The following is a 20,921-nucleotide window of genomic DNA, read 5'->3' as shown; positions in this document are numbered from 1 at the left end:
AGAAATCCGGAAATGATTCTCCTAAACGGCTTTGCTGGCATCGCTCCTGGTAATGCTTGGAAAAGGTAGAGCATTCTTGGTAAAACATAATTTTTTTAATGAACTCTATTCGATTGTATAGATCGAACAGTAATAGAGACCATCTACTAAATTCTTTTTTTATAACTTTAGTAATGGGGATATAATTTTTTTTTTGTGATCAAGTTTTTATTGCTTTTTATAAACAAGGGGGGGCGAGTAGATGGTTACAAAGTTACAAGGTATTTGTAAAGTACATACATCCAAGGATGGGTGGAAAGAAAACAAAATTAAAAGGAAATTAAAATACAAGATAACACGTTATCATATTATACAGGGGATTCTTGAATTTTACATAAAAATACATTCCATTTTTGTAGAGTGGACTTCTTGGCTTTGTTTAATCTAGCAGTGTGATATTCCATGTTCACAACATCCACCAAGTAGCTCTTCCAAAACGTCCTAGGTGGTATATGAGGGTTGATCCATAGTTGTAAAATAACTTTTTTGGAAGCTGTGAAACCCGCCATCAGCATTTTCCTTTGGGTTACAGTATGTTCTAGGTCAGAGTCATCATTTAAGAGGCAGAGGTGTGGTGTTTTTGGGATATTGACATCCAGCAGTTTTGATAGTTCATTCACTACAAACGTCCACAGATCTGCAATTGTGGGACATTCCCAAAACATGTGCATAAATGTGCCTGGTAGGATGTTACATATATTACATATGTAGTTAGAAGCTCGTTTCATTTGAAACCTTCTAAAAGGAGTTGCATATGCTCTGTGGATAGTTTTGTAGTGGATTAGCTGGTGGGCTAAATTTTTGGAGCTTTGAGATAGGTTAAGCCAGATATTATCCCAGTCTAGATCTTGATTAAATGCGGACAGTTCCCTGTCCCATAATTTCTCTATGTATAAACATGAAGCAGATTTGTATACCAAGGCATTGTAAATGGAAGAGACTCTGCCTCTTAAATTGTCAGAAGGCTTAACCCATTGCAACATTGGATGTTCTCTTGGTGGGCTGTCCCACGGTACACCATATGCTTTGAGCGCAGAACGTAACTGAAGAAAAACAAAATAGGATGAGGCAGGTAGATGAAACGCGATTTGAAGATTTTGGAATGAACATGAGCTACTATCATGAAATAGATAACCAAATGTGTTTATGCCATGTGAGGACCATAATGGATTCTGGAACGGCTTGCCCCCTGTCAGGAGGTTAGAATTATGCCAGAGGGGTGTCTGTGCACAGGAGAGAGATTGGGTATTCACGCATTTCTCTGCTTGTTTCCAGATATTCAGGGAGTGTGTAATTATGCAACCCAGCCTTAAATTCTGGTTTGCTCTGCCAAGCCCAGTAAATAGCAAATCTTGTAGTCTATGCGGCTTCACCATAGCTTCTTCAATAGCTCTCCAAGATATCTTAGACTCTGTCAATCCAAGTGTGTAACGCTCGTATTTGAAATGCCCAGTGATAGAGCTGAAAATTGGGTAGGGCAAGACCTCCTAGTAGTTTAGGCCGCTGCAATGTGGTAAACTTAATTCTTGGACGTTTACCGCTCCAAATGAATTTAGAGATTGAAGAGTGAATATCTTTATGATAATTAGGAGGAGAAGGTAGAGGAATCATGAAAATAAAAAGTTAATTCTAGGTAGGATGTTCATTTTAACTATACTCACTCTTCCTTGAAGTGAAATTGGTAACCTATCCCATCTTTGAATATCAGCCTGGATATTCCTCAGGACCTTGCCAAAATTTTCCTTCACAATTTGTGAGGTTGTTGGGTGTATATGAATGCCTAGATAAGTGAAAGAATCCCTGATAGGGAGGTGGGGGGGGACATTGACAGGGTTAGCAGTTTTGTTGAGTAGCATCAAAGTAGACTTATCCCAGTTAATTTTGTAGCCTGAGAGGTCTCTAAAGTGGTCAAACAGCTATAACACTTGCGGTATTGAGATTTCAATGTTCGATAAAAACAGGAGTATATCGTCTGCAAAGAGTGATATGTGCTGGTCTCTATCATATAACCTCACGGGTAATCTGTCTACTTTGTCTAACCATTTGTGCTAAGGGTTCAAGACAGAGACAGAAAAGAACAGGGGAAAGGGGACACCCTTGACGGGTGCCTCTCTCTAACTTAAAGGAAGAGGAGATTTTGGAACCTGTCATTACACATGCAGTTGGAGAATTGTATAAGGTCTTAAGCATACCCATAAACTTGGGTCCAAAGCCAAAATAGTACCAAAGCCAAAATAGTACAGCCCACATATAACTCCATTCAAGCCTGTCAAATGCTTTCATAGCATCGAGTGAAAAAAGCGCAATAGGTTGAGGAGATGTATGGGCAGAGTTTATAATGTGTAACAGCCTACGTATATTGTCGGATGCTGTGCGCCCTCTGATAAAACCTGTCTGATCATAGTCAATGAATCTACTGACATAGTTGTCTAGTCTTCGTACAAGCACTTTGGCGAATACTTTTACATCACAACAAATCAGAGATATGGGTCTAAAACTGGCACAATCCAGTGGGTCTTTTCCTTTCTTTAATAATAAAGAGATGAGGGCTGTATTTTGATCCCTATGGAATTGACCAGTCTCAAGGGCATAGTTAATTGAATTTAGGAGAAGAGGACCAACTATATCCCATACAAGAAGAAACAGCTCCGGAGGTAAACCATCCAATCCTGGTGATTTGCCTTTATTTCGAGATTTGAGGGCAGAACTGAGTTCATCCATAGTAACAGGTAACTCTAATTCTTGTGTTTCCTCAGGAGAAAGTTTTGGTAAATCAAGATCCTTGAGAAAGGATCTACTCTGAGCATGGTCCCAAGTAATTTCTGAGGAGTATAGATTTTAATAAAAATTCCTAAAAACATTGCTGACAGCTTTAGGCTCAGTAAGAATTAGGGCATTTGGATCTCTGATGGCATGTATATTGGCTTTGGATTCGTTTTCTTTCAGCCTAAGGGCAAGAAGGTGGCTAGGCCTCTCTCCTTCAACATAGTATCTTTGTCTAATACGTTGTAATGTAAATTCTGCTTTTGATAGACTGAGTGATTTATATTCGGACCGAAAGGCAGAAAGTGTCCTGGCTCTGGTTTCAGTTGGGTTATTTCTTTGTTCTAAGTCTAAAAAAGGAGATGCAAAACCCCTTATGAAACATTTGGTAGTTTCCCATAGGATCTGTGGATTATCACATTGGTTGATTTCAATGAATTCAGTCAGTTTTTGGCTAAATTGAGTTACAAAATTCCTGTCCAGTAGTAAAGAATCATTAAACCGCCATCTTGTGGCCTTTTTGGGAGTATCTTTTAGATGTATCGCGCAGAGCACAGGAGCGTGATCAGACAACAGAATAGGATGTCTGGTTGAGCTAGATGGACCAAAGATTGGCTTAGGAATATGTAGTCAATTCGAGAGAATGAATTGTGTCTATAAGAATAAAAGGTGTAGTTTCTGATATTTTCATTATGAAACCGCCAAATATCTATGAGAGACAGGTCTGAAATAAAGGTTGTTAGAGCTGAGGAGGAATCAATGGAAGAGGAAGTCCTGTCAATGTCATTCATTGCACAATTAAAGTCACCCCCCCACTAGCAAGTTCATAGGTTCTTGCATCCCTATAAGATTAGTCTGGATTCTGTCAAAGAAGCCTGGTTCGAAAATATTGGGTGCGTAGACTGAGGCTATCACTAATCTAACTTTAAAAATAGTGACAACAGCCAAGGTAAAACGACCAAAGTCATCACTGAAGGTATGATGAACTGTTAATTGGAGGCTTCTGGCAGCTAAAATCAACACTCCTTTTGTTTTGTTCGGAGTGCATGAATATGCAAGAATTTTATATCGTCTGTTCTGAAAACGGAGTACATCAAAACTCTGTAAATGCGTCTGATGGCTATGGAAACTCTTTTACGGTAGAGATATTCCAGACACCTAGTTCTTTTGACCGGGGAGTTCAAGCCGTTCACATTCCATGTCAGTACAGAAAGGCTTTCCATCTCTGTAAAACCAGAGAGATGACATAATGAAGAAAAGACAAAATCTCCCTGTCAGTTATCAACGCGATCGTCTTTGGGTGCAATAGCTGACTGTCTTTCTCTTTACCAGTGAATGTTACCAAGCAAAAATAATAGCATCTACTAAAATAAAACCGGGGGGGAATGAGGGAAACTATATACAGTGAACAGTTGCAAGCCGCGAGGATGCTAAACGCTCCTACAGGCTTTGCTAAACACAAAATCACTTAGATCCGTGGCATTATCAACAGCAACGCAGATCCGATCCTATGCTCACTGTAGGACCTCCCGAAACGCTCGCAACAATGTTAGCACCCAGTTTCACCTAATAATTTCAAAAGATAACGAGACACCCATAGGGGGACATATTGACTAATCATTTAAAGAAAAGAGTTTGTGTTCAGTCTGATATTTATCCATTATGCAGATTTATCACCGGAGATGTAAGTTTAAGCTACATGTCCATGAATTGCGATGCAGCAGGGCTAGTTTCACTCAGTCCGTGGGTTGGAGCAGTCGAATGGGTCGATGGCTTCGCTCTCAAGGCATTGGCGTAGGTGTCCAGTGGCTGGTAGGGGTTCCCTGTGTCGACTGGAGCATCCAGTGGGTTGACCTCGGCCGTCTGTAGGAAGTTCTCTACGTCGATCGGGGATTTGAAGGTTAGTTGAGATCCTTTGTATTCCACTTTGAGTGTTGCGGGGTATACCAGGAAAGGCTTGAATCCGACGGCCTTGAACTTCTTGAATACAGGGGTGAATTCTCTCCTCTTCGCTGCTGTAGGTGGGCTGTAATCCGGGAGAAAGAATAGCATAGCCTGGCCACTTTTGACAGGGTGGAATTTGCGTGCTTCTTTCTTGTCTGTCTGCGTATCTCAAAAGGCGGAAAATGATGGTTCGGGGTTTTTGTTGTGCCCAGACTTGCCAAAGCTGCCATCATATATGCGGTGGCAGCGATCAATCTCGATGGTTCGGTTAGCTGTAGCTAGGGAGGGTATCCATTTGGGGAGGTTGGTTTGTAGGTAGCCCACAGGATCAGAGCCCTCAGATAATTCAGGGAGATTTACTCGTCTGAGATTATTTATTCTGCTCCTGTCTTGCATTTCGACCAGGCTAGTCTGAAGTTTGGCTAATTTGATTGTAGCATCATTCAGTTCATGCTTGTTGGCGCGAACCACTGCTTGGAGAGATTCCACTGTAGCTTGGGCTCTCTGAGTTTTGCTAGCATGGTGATCAAGGTCTGTCGCTAATTTTTGGATTGCTTCATTAGCGGATGATATCTCGTCTTTTAGGGATGTGAGTTGAGGCATAAGAATAGATTCCAAAGCTTCCTTCACCGCCAGGCCAATCGGCGCATCATAATGCAGTTGTTGTTCTTTAAGTGCCTGGCTAACTCCATTTAAAATGGTGGTGTTAAGGTCCTCTCTGGAGATCGAAGTAGTTTCTCAAATTTTTTTCTTCTCAGGAGACAATTCCAGTCCTCTCTTGGGAGCAGCTTTGTTTGAGGGTGAAGCCATCGTCAAGTTTGAAAAGTTTTTACAAGTAATTACTGGGATGAAGTATATTTTAATCGGTTTCGGGGAAGGTCTTTAAGCGAGCCCAAGATTTCACGTCTGCATCGCAGTCGAGATGTCACGTGACTCGGGATATAATTATTTTGATAAATATTTAATTTGGATCCCAAGATATTTTATAGAAGAAGTGTTCAATTTCAAACCATATTTCTTATAGATTTCAGATTTAGTTTTATTGTTGCATCTTCATCATATTCACATATAAAAAAGAGCAAAAATCTTAAGTCTTGCCCCCCTCGACCTACTGCAGAACAATACAACATGTAATAAAACAATACAATATACAATGAAAAACACAATAAAACCGACATGATAATGATGCTGAAGAGAACCAAGTGCTGAATAAAAAACAACAGTAGTGCAACCTAAAATCAATGTAAAAATACTTAAAATACTAGTAATTAAAATCAGAATTATTATTCAGTGTTCATGAGCCTGATGGCCTGGTGGTAGAAGGAGTCCTTGAGTCTGCTGGACCTGGCTCTGAGGCTGCAGTACCGCCTCCCCGAAGGCATAATCTGGTGTGATTAAATATAAGGGTTTGGGTTATGTGTAGATTTAAATTATATCCTGAATATGAACCACTGGGCATCATCTGCATATAAGCATATTATGCATATTATATATTATATAAGCATATTATGCTCTGTTTCTTTGACTAGCACTCCTGTTATTTCTTTGTCTTCTCTAACTGCTTGTGCTATTGGTTTAATGAATAGTGCAAAGAGAGTAGAGCTTAAAGGGCATCTTTGTCTGCAGCCTCTTTCTAGAGTAATCGAGTTGGAAATATTACCATTTATACTCATCTCCTACCACAAGAATGAAAATAAAGATTTTTTATAAAAATAGAGCATAAAAATTGCCTTCTCATCAAAACCAAAATGCTGTAATACCAGGTATAAGAATTCCCATCTTACAGAGTCAAAAGCCTTTTCAGCATCAAGGCTAATTTGTAGGATCGTGTAGGCTACGGTCTAGCTATTATCTGCCCCTCTCATCATACTAAAAAAGTTATTATTGCTTCATTTGCAGTAAACTTCCTTCTTTTTCCCCGCTGAGTGAAGTATTTTGTTAAACTTTAAATTCAAGAAAGTATACCACCATTGATTTGGGTTGTGCATCTGGAGGTGGTTTGGGCCCGAGTGACCTATGACAGCGCTGAATTCCAAGCTCTGTTTCCGTAAGAAACAATTCTGTTTTAATGGTTCCTTCGATAAATTCCTGGGCATTGCTTCTCTCGGTTCCTTCGGGAATCCCATAAATCCGCAGGTCATTTCTCCGGGAACGTTCCTCAAGGTCTGTAAGTTTGTCTTGTACATTTTCTTGAATCTGTAAGTTCTGACAGAGCACCTCTTTGACTTTGGAATTGCATTCCTCAGTTCGGCTACCCTCTGCTCTGCTCCTTCGATTCGATCTGTCATGGCCTTCAGGTCTGACAAATCCGTTTAGATACGCCCATTCCCTACACGCTATGTGTAGATTGCTAGGGTTGATACATGAAACGTTTCTTGATAATAATCCTCATGTATATGTATTAATGTTATGTAGCAGTATAACTGCAAAAAGTAATCAATATCATAAAATTACTATTATCTGAAATATCTAACCACAAATGTAGTATTTTAATTAATAAATAAAATAACCAATAATAATGATTGAACATACAGATAACCTGAAGGTTGGAAGTTCTTTGAAAGACTGATTTTACTCGGCTCTCATGTTCATGTGACACCAAAACATACACCGGGTTTAATAAAAAATTTATTAAACAGACGTACAAACACAGAACATATTTGAGGTTGAGCTAACAAAATTAGGTGGGATAAGGTAGGTGTGTGTGCATGTGCACATGTGAGCAAGCGCACGTACGCACACGTGTCCCTTGAACAAATTAAAGTAGTAGTTGGGTAGTTAGCTAGAGTTCTGGGTGTGAGTGTTAGAGTGTTAGTGTTAGCTGTGAGAAAAGAGACTACTTGCGTAGGTTAACTCTATACATACGCCAAAGACAGCAAATCTATTCACATAAACATACGGCTAACAGAATGCATTTAAACGATAACACACAGACAAATAGAAAAGCACAGATTCACAATATCAGTTAAGACTAAGTTAAACACTGGCTATGCCTGAAATGTTCATTTAGTCTTACTGAGTCCACCCGCATAGCGGCAGGGTGCTGTGAATTGTTGTCCTGGGCAGATGCGCAAAGCTAGGATGTTCCCGTGTGTTGCGCAATGTTGTCCAGTCCGTTCGGTTCTGAAAAATGTCTGCTGATCCTTTTTCCGTGTGGGAAAAGTTTGTTCTAGCGGTGAGCTGATGTAGCAATTTGCGTACAACAGTTTCCACTCAATATTGGCCACTAGATGTGTAAGCTGGATGTGTCCTTGAGTCCTAGTGGTGTACTGTGCAGAACTCGGCCTCTGTCCGAGTGTCGGGAGCAGTGCGAGGCGATTGCAGGCAAGAGAGTGCAAACAGGGTGGAGATGCGATTGTCCTAGCTTTATGCTGTGAAAGTTTATTGAACTGTCCTGTGGAATCATGGGAAGTGTAGTTACGTGCTCTCTATACATGCTAACAAACAGTATCTGTGGTGTGGGACATGGCATGCACTTCACCTTTCTCCGTGTTGTCGTCGATTGCTGTTTCTGTTGTTTTCTCACACTTTTCTGATCTCGAATGTGTTTTTTTAATTTTCAATTTTTTTATCCCCTTCCATGTTATTTTGTTTACTTTATTGGACTGATATCAATTAAATATTACATTTAACTAGACCGTCTGGGAGTATTTACTTCACGCTGCTGTTCGTCTTAGCACCATCCCGAAAGTCACAATTTGCTTTTTAACAGGGTCAGTCAAATGATAAAAACAAAAGCATTCGATTGCGGTCAACGGCACCGAAGATTTCTAGCGCACCATCTATAAACGGCAAAAGTCCCATAATAGGATCCATTTAAAAGTTATATATGAGATGCCAGTGCTAACAAGGTGAGCTGCTGTGGAAGATACAGTCCCCTCCAAAAGTATTGGAACAGCAAGGCCAATTTGTTTTTGCAATACACCGAATACATTTGGGGTTAGAGGAGCACAAGAGATCAGAATTTCAGTTTTTATTTCCTGGTATTTACACCTAGATGTGTTAAACTATTTAGGAAATAGCACCTTTGGTATCAGACCACCCAATTTTTAGGTGAGCAAAAGTATTTGAACAGAGAGTATTTAAATAAATGAAAGTAAATAACACTTAATATTTGGTAGCATATCCTTTACTTGCAATAACTGCATCAAGCCTGCAACCCATTGACATCACCAAACTGTTGCATTCTTCTTTTGTGTGCTTTTTCAGGCTTTTACTGCAACCTTTTTTAGTTGTTGTAAGTTGGCAGACAGAATGTTTTTCTTCAGAATTCATCCTGCTGCGACCGTATACAGACCTAAATGGAATGTGACTGCCCTTACTGTTGAAACCTCACAATTATGTTTTCCTGGCCGGTGGAATTCTTACCTTAAGTTTCAAATACAAGTTGGATACAGTAGCCTGTAAAAACAGGAACCTGACATAACGGTTTGCCTTGAGACACTAAATAGTATGTAACCAGCGACATTGGATCAAACTAAAAATCTATACAAACATAACTATTTAGCATACTGTAACCCCATGATCTGAACACTGTGTACTGTAACAGTTTTATGTTCTTGGCTATTATCAATTGCATCTCACATACGCTAATTCAGAAACAATTCTGTAGATTAGTGAAACGTAGCCTATCCTATGAGGTGCTTCATATGTCAGTTATCGCGAGTGTTCGCATTGAAAAACAATTATTTCCCACTAACATTTCTAACTAATGTATTGGTAATAAATATGCCATTTGGAAACGGTTGAATAAATGTAGCTGCCGTGCTTATTAACAGTCATGCTGGTTTTATGTAGGCTACAACCAAATACAAATACAAACCAAACCAAATACAAATACCAAATACGCTACACTTCCCTGTTTTAAATTGCCAAATTTGTTTGTCGGATATGACCCACAAAAACAAACTTTCACTTCGCAATCTGGGTAGGATGATATGTGTGATAATAATGACAAAAATTTGCCTAAATATTTTTGCATGGCCTAATTGGGGGAATTGAAGTTCCCTGCCATCTCTGCTTTCTGGATCTGAACTGTGCCAGATTTTATGGGTTCGGTTTTCATAGTAGCCTTTGTGGGTGTGAGCGTGATGAAATCACCCAGAAATGTGAAAAGACTTCCGCTGAAACATACATCATTGTTCACTACACTGGGAGAGTGGTGGAGGGTTGTAGCCGTTTTGTTCCTACACTTCGGAAAATGGGACAGTGGAGGGAGGAAGTTTTCGGGGCACGGAGTGGAGAAGGGTGGGGTTAAGGTGTATGCACTTTCCAGCTAATGGGACACACCCATTGTCATGACAGGTTATTTCTGACCGCTTTCAAGGTGGCAGTTAGCTTAGCTAACATTAGCTATTGATAGCTAGCTAGCTTGTTAGTTACTAGTAGCTAGCGATATAATTGGACAAAGCTATAATTAAGCCTGTCAACTTAAATAAATATATGTGTTACCCCATCTAATGTGTTACTTAGCTGGCTAGCTATCTATACTTCAGGCTTAAGTTGCCCTGCTGCTCTAGGATCTGATTTCCCAAAATAACGAAGTAAAATTATGTCTGACCCTGGATCAATGGGTAACATACTAGTGTTGTCACTACTATTTTTCATCACCAGTTGACAATGGGAGGGCTAATGGCCTTTCTTCAATGAATATTTATGTGGTACGCAGTCCTGCCGGGTGAGTAGGCTTTTCAAACCTGGCCTGACCCCTCCCTACCTTTAACCCTCTGAGGTCGACACGATCCGATCAACTTTCCTTTCTATTTGGATGATTCACTTTGTGAGATTTTAGTGAGTCTTCTCTCTGTGTTCCTCTGAATATTCAGTAATGTGCGTTTGTAGGTTACCACTAAAATAATACCTCTGCGTTTTTGCAAGACTTGCATACTCTGCACTTCCACATAATGTTGTTTTTTCCCAATGTCCATCCTGCAAAGAGTGTGTTGCCCCCTTGTGCTTTCAGCTAAACATTAACTGTTTTGAAAAATGGAACACACATGTTTGTGAATGGCATCTTGATTGTATTGTAGGTAGGTTCCTGAATCTAAGAAATGTATTTGTTTCTGTCTTCTAAATGGCTCACTGAGTATTGCTTTATGGAAAGGCTTTGTCTTAGAGGCCTACTTACCTGGCAGGACTGCATAGGACATACAGTTGTGTTCAAGAAAATTGCAGTACAACATCAGTAACCTGATGAACCACTGTTATTAGCAGTAGTGATATTTCTGCATGGCAAATGCTTTACTTGTAGGTGTTGTAGTGTAATTGAAAAACGACGAACCCAACTGTCATGACATTCACGCTGCTTGTTCTGAATAATTGACTCATTCATTGAAAGGAGCGTGTTCGAAATAATAGCAGTGTGGAGTTTAATTAGAGAATTCATTCATTCTGTGATAAAACAGGTGCCATTAATTGTCCTTTATTAAGGAAGAAGGGAAGCAAATGTTTCACACATTGTTATAAAATATATTTCCTTCTGAATTGCTAAGTAAATTGGGCCGTTCCAAACACTGTTCGGAGGAACAACGTCATTTGATTAAAACGTTGATTGGCGAAGGGAAAACATATAAAGAAGTGCAGCAAATTATAGGACGCTCACCTAAGATGATTTCAAATGCTTTAAAATGGCAACAAAAACCCGAAACAAGTGGAAGAAAACGAGCAAAAAACGGATCAAAGAATAGTTAAAATGGCAAAGATTCAGCCATTCATCAGCTCCAGAAAGATCAAACATGATCTACAATTACCTGTAAGTGCTGTTACAGTCAGAAGACGTTTGATCGAAGCTAAGCTATCAGCAAGAAGTCCCCATGAAGCACCATTGTTGAAAAAAGGGAATGCGCAGAATCGGTTAAAATTTTCCAAGGAACCCAAAGAGAAATTACGTAATATTCTGTGGACTGATGAGTAAAATCGTTCTTTTCGGATCTAGTGGTCGTCGACAGTACGTCAGACGACCCCCGGGGACTGAATTCAAGCCACAGTACACTGTGAAGACAGTGAAGCATGGTGGCTCAAAAATCATGGTATGGTATGATGTTTTTAATACTATGGTGTTGGGTTCGTATACCAGGGATCATGGATCAGTTTGAATACATCAAAATACTTGTTGCCGTATGCCGAAGAGGAAACACCCCTGAAATTGGTGTAAGCAAGCAACATCTTGGTTCCAGCCAAAAAGGATTGAGGTAATTGAGTGGCCAGCTCAATTCCCTGACCTCACCCCTATTGAACACTTGTGGGGTGACATTAAGAATGCAGTTTCGGGAGCAAAACCCAAAAATTCACGGGAACTGTTGCATGTAGTTTGTTCATCCTGGGCTGAAATACTTGTTTCAAGGTGCCAGAAGTTGGTTGACTCGATGCAATGTAGATGCAGTTCTCAAAAACAATGGTTATGCAACTAAATATTAGTTCAGCAATTTAAAGTGAAGTTAAATCTTGAAATATTGCTTCAGTTTGAAGAGAAAAATGTCGACACTGCCATTTTTTTGAGCAGATTAATATATTTTCTTTGCTTCCTGTAAAAGAATAACGCAGACTTGATAAACTTTGGCAATGCTTTGATTTGGAATTGAATGTGTAATGTTTCTACTACATTTGAAACATCTAAAAGCTATTAAAAACGCTATATTTTAACGCACTGCTATTTATTTGAATACAACTGTTAATATTCATTCCCTGCTAAGCGCCATTAGCCCTCCCATTGTCAACTGCTGCTGGAAAATAGTAGTGACTAAGTTTTTGTAATTTATTTTATATTTCTAATTGGATTTGCTATAATTTTTTGTCATCCTTTGATACCCAAATTTCAGTGATCCAAAAATTTCCAATAGATAGGTATTTGTTTTGACATAATTCCTGCACATGTTCAAAACTACGATTTACAATTTGTGTGATTCTAGAGCAATTTACAGCCAACATATGATTCTGACCTAATTACTGTTGCCATAATATTGTAGCTGGGTTTGTGAAAACAAAGAAACACTTTGGAATCACTGTATAGAAAATTTGTTAAAATGATACAAATGTCAGAGCATGGCACAGTCACCAGTTTTCCTCATTTTGCCCTCAGACCCCCAAGAGGGTTATCCACCCTGTTACAGGCTGCCTACTATAAAAACTGGTGTTCTCCAGTTATTCTGAGTTCAGTATTCAGAGTGCTGGAGAAAGTCTTAACTCGACAACTTTTATCCTGCAATTTGTTTCAATGTGTTTGTAATTCAATTGCTGAATAGCATTGCCTCCGCGTTCTCACTTGAAAATGGCACAAACTGTCTGTATTTCTATACTTAGTCAATATTATTTTTTATTTTTTTTAAGCCCAAATATTTTGAAAGAGGATGGTATTGCGTTTACAGTAATTTTACATGCCATTGCCTTTTGTCAGCACTTATTTTTCATAAATTTTAATAGCGACTATAGAATTTGGTGGACCAGCAGGAAAACCAACTTGGCTAGATTTCATATATTTGCCTATTGTCATGCGTAATGGATTTATAGCTGAAAGATCGAGTTTTTCAAGAATCCAGATCAGGGCGTATCTCATTTTTTACAATAATCAATTGTTCATTAAGTATCCTGTAAAGTTGAGAGCTGCGCGATGATACCCCCTTCACTGCATCGAGTCACTATTGATACTATTGATAGTCCATTCTGCTTCTTTATATAAACCGATTTTTGGGAATAGTAATCAGATTCCTTTTGGTTATTTGCTCACTCATTGGCAATTCCATTAAACCACAAAACTTTTTTAAGAGGATTAGGTGGGCCAGACCAATAATCTTTTAATAACAAGACCAGTTAATTTAATGTTGTTCCCTGCTATGGATTGGTGACTATTCCAGGGTGTATTCCTGCCTCTTGCCCAGTGCAATGCATTGAGTCTGTTGTTGTTAAGTGTCAATTCCAGTAAAGCAGGCCAACATTTGGCAGAAAAATCTGAATTGTTAAGAAGAAAAACAGTGCACTGGTCAGCTCAACAATGGCAAATGGCCTGGCAGACCACGGAAGTGGATGACAGAAGAATCCTTCAATGGGAAAGGGAAATCCCTTTGTAACTGTTCAATAGATCCTCTAAACCTCAGAGGAATCACCACGCGCTGCAGACCCCTGGCAAGCGTTAAGAATTGAATAGTCAGGTTACAGTTTGCAAAAACGTACATTAAAAACAGATGCAACAAAGATAAAACTGTCACTGAGTGATGGAAATGGCAAAGTGTGAAGGCTACTGCCCAGGAACCAAAGCACTCCCCTCACCTGAAAAACATGGCAGTTGGGGTGTTATATGTGTTCATTGGTGATTTCACTGCTCATGGCAGCAGCAGGATGAAAACTGAAGTATATACAGTAAATCCTCAAATTGTTTCCGGGATTCTATTTGAAGCCGGGCCTCGGATAATAGCCGGGGGCGTGGCCGATTCGGACAAATAAAGGCCGGCCCCCAAATACAAGCCGGGGTAATATTGCCTACCAGTAGGGCTATCAGTCCATGAGCACTAGAAGACATTGTTTCGATTTAACTCAATGAAATAAAAGAGCTCTTCTTAATATTTTATATTGTTGGTTGGTTTAATACTGTTGCCAATGAAAAGTCGTTGTCCTACACCATGGGTCTCCAACACATTGCTCTCAAGCTACCAGTCGCTTGCCGCCCCCTTCTAAGTAGCTTGCCAAAGGCTGAAGCAGTATACATTTAAACACAATTGTTGCCGCGAGGCATTCCAGCCTACGAATTTAATAAAAAGTAAATCAGGCAAAATGAAAAATTAACTCAATTTAGGCTACTTGGCTACGCAATACGGTTTCCATGTATTTACAGCACAGCGCACGTTCAATGAATGAATGAAAGCGGCTGCCTTGGCACGCAATAAACAGACGGGTGGAAATCCCGACACTCTTTCAACTACATAAAACTTAACAGTGAACCATCAAATACCCCCCAGATTTCAGTGTCCATCAGTCCCAACATTTAGCAATAGAATCAAACAGTCCAAAAGTAAATTAAATCCCAAACCAAAGCGAAAATCTTTTGATAGCCTATCGGTATGCTGCTCCAAACGAACGCATGTCTCACAATAAAACGATCCTTAACTTGCTGTTATCTACGCTGTTATCTTATTGTTCATGAAGGCGTGTCTGGCAAATTGTTATTTTATGGATTCTGGACTTGCATGTGATTTATTGTGTTTCAGAATATTTGCAATAAACTAAGTCTGTTAAGCCTGACACTATGACTTACCAAACGGTGTTTCCTGATTAGCCTACACTAATTGATTTCTGAACGGTTACAGGAAGTGTTGAACAGTGTTGGCCCACTTTAAGTGTAGCCTTTTACTTTATTTCTAAGAATAAAATTCTACAACAGAAGCCTAATAAGAAATAAAGGCCTGCCTTGAATACAAGCCTGCCCCAAATAAAGGCCTGTGCTTTGTGCCGCCTAAGTACATAAAAGACCCCGGACACAATTTCAGGATTTACGGTAGAAACATTTTATCTGCTTAGATCCAAACAATTGCATCCAAACTGATTGAACACTGATTGAAACTGATTGAAAACTGATTCATCATACAGCAGGACAATGATCCAAAACATATGGCCATTTTTGAGCCAAAAAGTTAAATGATCTTGACTGGCCAATCCCCTGACCTCAATCTAATTTAGCATGCATCCACTTGCTGAAGACCAGACTGAAGGCAAATAGACCCTGAAACAAGCAGGAGCTGAAGCTGAAAGCATTTGCAACAAAAAATTTAATATGATTACTTTATTTCAGTTTCTGTTCATTTGTCCAATTACTTTTGCTTCCCTAAAATAGTTTTAAGTTTTTTGTTTGCTGGAGTATAGAGCAAAAACAACAAAAAATGTCTCTCCCCAAAATTATATATTTCATGTTGGATAGCTAGTCTATATATATTGCCTTGAGAGACTTGATTATTTTTTTTTTTTGTGAACTCTCTAAATGCCCATGTGTTTACGTACCCTGCTCTGTTAAACCTTGTTTGTGCAATGTTATCTGGTTGTCCTCTATCCTGCCCCCCCCCCCCCCCCCCACGCTTACTTTATGGCTTGGTTTGTAGAACAGCTCACATCATCCTGTACCCCCCCCCCCCCAATGATTTCAGCAAGTTTGATTTGCCTTAATTAATTTAATAAAATCTTAATCTTAATTTCCTTGCGAGTTGTGCATTTTTGATGTTGATCCTGCAGGTTGCTCTGCCTATCAACAAATTTGGCAAGTGAACATATTTCACCTTAAACTTCACTTCCCTGACAGTCTTCATGATTATTGATGGATTTCACTGATTATTAAAAAATGTTTTTGGTAGTAAGTTTGTGTTTAGCCACCTATTTTTCTGACGTGGAAATCTTGACTTTATTCATTTTTATTGTATGCATTTGTGAAATTAGGTTCAAAAGATTTTAGTTTAGTTTAGTAAAGAGTTCAGTCATTTTAAAGAAACAATACCCTTGTCAAAGAATATAGTTTTTTTTTGGTGTCTAAAAATGTGACTTTAAACCATATTGGAACCAAAAATCCAAACAACACCCGGCCCTAATGTTGAATGCTTGAATTTGAGTCTGTACTATAATGCTCACTTGTGTTATGGTTTGTATTGGACAGAGTCACCAGACACTGATATCTCCATGGATCTGGGTGCCTCCGAGCTATCGGAGTCAGAGGTGCTCTACGACTGTGTGATATGTGGCCAGAGCGGCCCCTCAACTGATGAGCGCCCCACAGGCCTTGTTGTCTTGCTCCAGGCTTCTTCAGGTAGACGCATAACCCATTCCATCTGCCCCCTCCCAGGGCTTCTGACATCACCCCCCTGCACTTGCCAGTCATAAGTTAATGGGCTGAAAGACTCACATCCTTTTCCAATGAAATACACAACAAATGTAATGGCAAGTCAGCCATTAACATGGAGCTTACAGTACATGACATTTGGCAAGCATCCAAATCAATTATGCTTCCACATGCTCTGTGCCTATTAAACCTAGACAGTAATTATTGAAAATCTCATTCTGATGGTTGGCCTACCATGCTCTTCATTGGTTATTGGTTAATTTGTCCAATCATTTATTTGTCCCTGGGTCTAATTTCATTGGTAGTTGCGAGCATGAACTGAACCAACAGGGTGTTAGAGGACAGGAGAGGCTTATTTGGCATTAAAGGCTTTAATACTCTATTTAATTGATAGTGGCATGAGTGCTAAGCGCCTCACAGCAAGGAGGTCCTGGGTTCGCCCGGGGCCTCTCTGTGCGGAGTTTGCATGTTCTCCCCGTGTCTGCGTGGGTTTCCTCCGGGTACTCCAGTTTCCTCCCACAGTCCAAAGACATGCAGGTTAGGCTGATTGGAGAGTCTAAATTGCCCATAGGTATGAGTGTGTGAGTGAATGGTGTGTGTGCCCTGCGATGGACTGGCGACCTGTCCAGGGTGTATTCCTGCCTTTCGCCCAATGTATGCTGGGATAGGCTCCAGCCCCCCTGCGACCCTGTTCAGGATAAGCGGGTTAAGGTAATGGATGGATGAGTGCTAAGCACAATATTTTAAAATGGGAAACAAATATTTTATTTTGTTTTAACTGATTTTTATCTGTACACAGTGTGTTGGGAATAGGAAATGCTTATTTTACATAAAACATAGCACTTATAATTTTCACTATTATTCTCTCATGACCAATAGGAGATTGCTTCAAGAAGGCACTTTTCCCCCTCTCTGTCAACTGTCATGCTGATTGCAGAAATTATGAGGGAAATTTGTTGTCATTTTTATTTCCAATGTATCAGTCTTCAGTACCCCTTCTGATGTAAGAAAGGACAGAACATCTTGGTAATGACTCTCTGTTGAGGATTAAGCCTGATATATATTCACCACAAAGGTGTACATATTTTATTTTAATGTTATGCCAAGCCATAAATAGAATAATTGAGAGCTCATTACCATACTTACAGTATGTCAGATCCTGAAATTCTTCCACATTCTCCATTTCTTTTCAGTCCTGGGGCACCGAAGCAAGAGCACCCAGGCCAAGAAGCTGCCAACCAGTGACGAGGAATACATCTATCCAGCAGACACATGTGGGGCGGCCCACGACATCAGGCTTGCACTCCTGCAGCGCTTCTTCAAAGACGTAGGTATCAGGCTACGACCCGCCACTGCCCTGCCCTGCCGCGCCCTGCCGTGCACCTAATTCAGTCTACACTCCCTTTTTCCAAACATTTAGTCTAGTTGTTACATTTGTATCTCCCCTCCTTGCATGCTGCTGCCCTGCTCTTCTCCATGTTAATGTGCAGGCACACCAAAGCATTCTGGTGCAGCTAGTACATCTAATTTGGAAGATTTCACTCCTTATTCCCCAGAGAAGCTTGCTATGGCCTTACGCCATACAAAGTTGTCTGACAGAATTTCAGCACATTTTAATTTCTCTTTGGTGTTGCCGAATATAATCATTAACATTGTAAAAAATATTATTTTCTAATTAATTAATCCCTGAGGCTCATAGTAATAATAATTTCATTATAAAGGATTATACCAGAACTAGAGAATTCTTACTTGGCCTTATTTGCTCTCATGTTTCTCAGAGCTCCTGCCTGCAGTCAGTATCCATTGGGTGGGATGGCGGAGTATATGTCCAAACCTGTGGCCATACCTTGCACATAGACTGCCACAAGTCTTACATGGAGTCTCTGCGGGTAAGGAAGAATTAAGTTAATCCGTGACAAAATTCAGCCATTTTTGCCAAACCCTTAGGGACCGGGCAAGAATTTTGTTTTCTATTATTGAGTGACTGACATATTTTGTTAAAGCACACTTGCGAGATGGCTTACGCAGTACCTACGAAGATACAGAAATCTGTAACAAGATGGCAGAGCAAACGGCTATGCCAAGTCAGTTTACACTTGAAGTCCATGCTAGGTAGGAGAAAGCAATTCATACAACAGTGGAGATTGCAATAAATATATCAGCCCCTAAAATTAAATAGCGGTCTTTTCATTTGAACACCGCAAGTACTATATAATGCTTCAGTATATACAATATACAGTGCCAAGTGCCATTTAGCATGGGCCCCGGTGCAAGATTTTTTATGGGCCCTTCCTCTGACAAAAAATACCAACCAAGATACAGGCACGCAAACCCATATAACCTATGCACGCGCGCATGCACACACACACACACACACACACACACACAGCACCATTAGACAGATATTTTGCAGACAATACTTTGGATTTTATTTGGCTCATGAGTAACTTTGGTTATTGGGACACAGGCTACATCGTTTGCGATACTCGTGTCAGTATCAGAGGAAAAGCACAACACAATAAATTCATTGTTCAATGTTCTTATGCCTTTTTCACTAAAGGCATTTTTTTAAAATAAAAAATTAATTAATATATGAAAATCTGTTATTTTCTTAGCTTTTGTTTTATCTTTCAACTTGTCATTATTATTTAAAAGATTAGCAGTATATATATATTTATTGCAGGTACTTATTCTCATTATGGACTTAACTCCTCCTCCAGTTGATTAAACTAAATGGACCAATTTGGTCGCTTCCTCTTTGTTAAGCAATCCAATTTATACTTTCTATATCATAAGGTTTTGAAAAACGGCCCCCTGACTTAACATTGGTGGAACGCTAGGTTTACAGCAGAAAACCAGTCCAGTCCAAACAAATCTAATTCAGTGTAACTGCTGGGAGAATTAACAGCTTCCTTGGCTAATTTGAATGCAATGCGAGTGAAGTACATTTACGACTAAAGACTAATGTTAATTACTGATTTCAAGATTGAGCAATCTAAGAATTAATTTAGCTCACATTAACGTTACTGCGTTGAATCTAGATGTCTAGGGGGTGGAAATATACATTTAGACAGACTAGGTTAACCCCAGTACAGCTCAGGGTTTACCTGGATATGGCTACCTCATAGTTGTGAGAGAACTTTCACTTTTCAGCCAAATGTTACCGAGTTTTCTCCTGAAAAAGTACAGTCGGCTCATGTTATATCTAGCTTGCTATCCTACCTGCAAGGTTTCGCTGCCGTTGGGTGCAGTGATTGCGATGGGCAACTGCTACTGGGAACAGGGTAGCAGTTGAGCGATTATTTTTTTCACAAAGCCGTCCAGTTTAGGTAGTTTTGCTACTTTTTCCTCCTGGTCCTTTTTTATCCTTTCTTTTCTGTGACCCACTTTTGTGCTTCAAGGGCATTAAATGGCACCCTTATTTTACGCATTAGACTAGCTAATATCAACACACGATCAAGACAGTTCACATTGGAAAACAGCAAACATATTTCCCAGCAGCACTCTTGCCATATCAGAAAATAACAGCAACACCAAATGAATTAGCTTGTCACACGTTATTTCATGGAATAGTTAGCAGGCAACTGTTTCAAGCAAGAAAACATGGCTAACAAGAGTGCATTGTTAACTGGTTGTAACATTATCTTTTAGTTCATTGACAGTATTAATTAACTTTAGGCTTCAGTAAGGGAAATCCTGTAAATGGCACATTCCGAGTGCAAACTATAATACTCTGTCCTTACCCCACTTGCGCTCAAACATGCACTGCCCCATGAAAAAGTGACCCGGTGTTTTTTTCAGTCACCCTGCCTTAATACACTTGGAAACTAGGATAATTGGTGCAGATATAGCATATGTGTAGTATTGTCCGAGTCTGCAGTGGAAAGCCGTTACATTTAAAAGACCCTTTCCGGCTGTAGTAATCATGTAGCTTTGTTGGTAAAAACATACCTTCTGTGTTATGGGTTTTATTTCTGCTGGAGCTTGGGCTAATGTGTGTGCACTTAGTAATATCACCAATTTCAATATGCCTTGACTACCTACAGATGCTATTTTGTTGTTTGTTATAAAACACTTGGTTGATGTTGGTTATTAGATTAAATAGCCTGAAAATGGTTTATTTATCAGTTGAAGTGTGGGGGACCGACCCCCCAGCTGAGCCCCTGATGTCTTTCAATCCTAGAAATGCCCCTGGTTTTGACACGTCACTAGCAAAAAGCAACTGTGACCATTGCAGGAGTACAACCAGCGCAGCCGGGGCACATTTTAATGCTGTGTTCCAACATGCCCCTGCCAATTTTTTGGAGATTGCGGGGGGGGGGAGGATTCTAAATAAAATGTAATTGTTTATGGACATGTTTACACC

At 39.8% G+C, this 20,921-nt stretch overlaps 1 protein-coding gene across 6 annotated transcripts in view; it reads left to right on the top strand.

Annotated features, from left to right (window-relative positions):
• ubr3 (ubiquitin protein ligase E3 component n-recognin 3) overlaps window positions 1-20,921 on the top strand; it is a 245,906-nt gene that overhangs the window by 144,344 nt on the left and 80,641 nt on the right. For all 6 annotated transcript variants that reach the window (XM_061235075.1, XM_061235076.1, XM_061235073.1 and 3 more), the window contains 3 exons: window positions 16,373-16,522; window positions 17,749-17,882; window positions 18,334-18,444. In XM_061235075.1, coding sequence (XP_061091059.1) covers window positions 16,373-16,522; window positions 17,749-17,882; window positions 18,334-18,444 — 395 coding nt within the window. The remainder of the gene's footprint in view (window positions 1-16,372; window positions 16,523-17,748; window positions 17,883-18,333; window positions 18,445-20,921) is intronic.

Source organism: Conger conger, chromosome 3 (assembly GCF_963514075.1).
Source record: "Conger conger chromosome 3, fConCon1.1, whole genome shotgun sequence".
Taxonomy (NCBI): Eukaryota; Metazoa; Chordata; class Actinopteri; order Anguilliformes; family Congridae; genus Conger; species Conger conger.
Note: the sequence above shows the minus strand (reverse complement) of the source record. Positions and strands in the feature narration are given on the sequence as shown.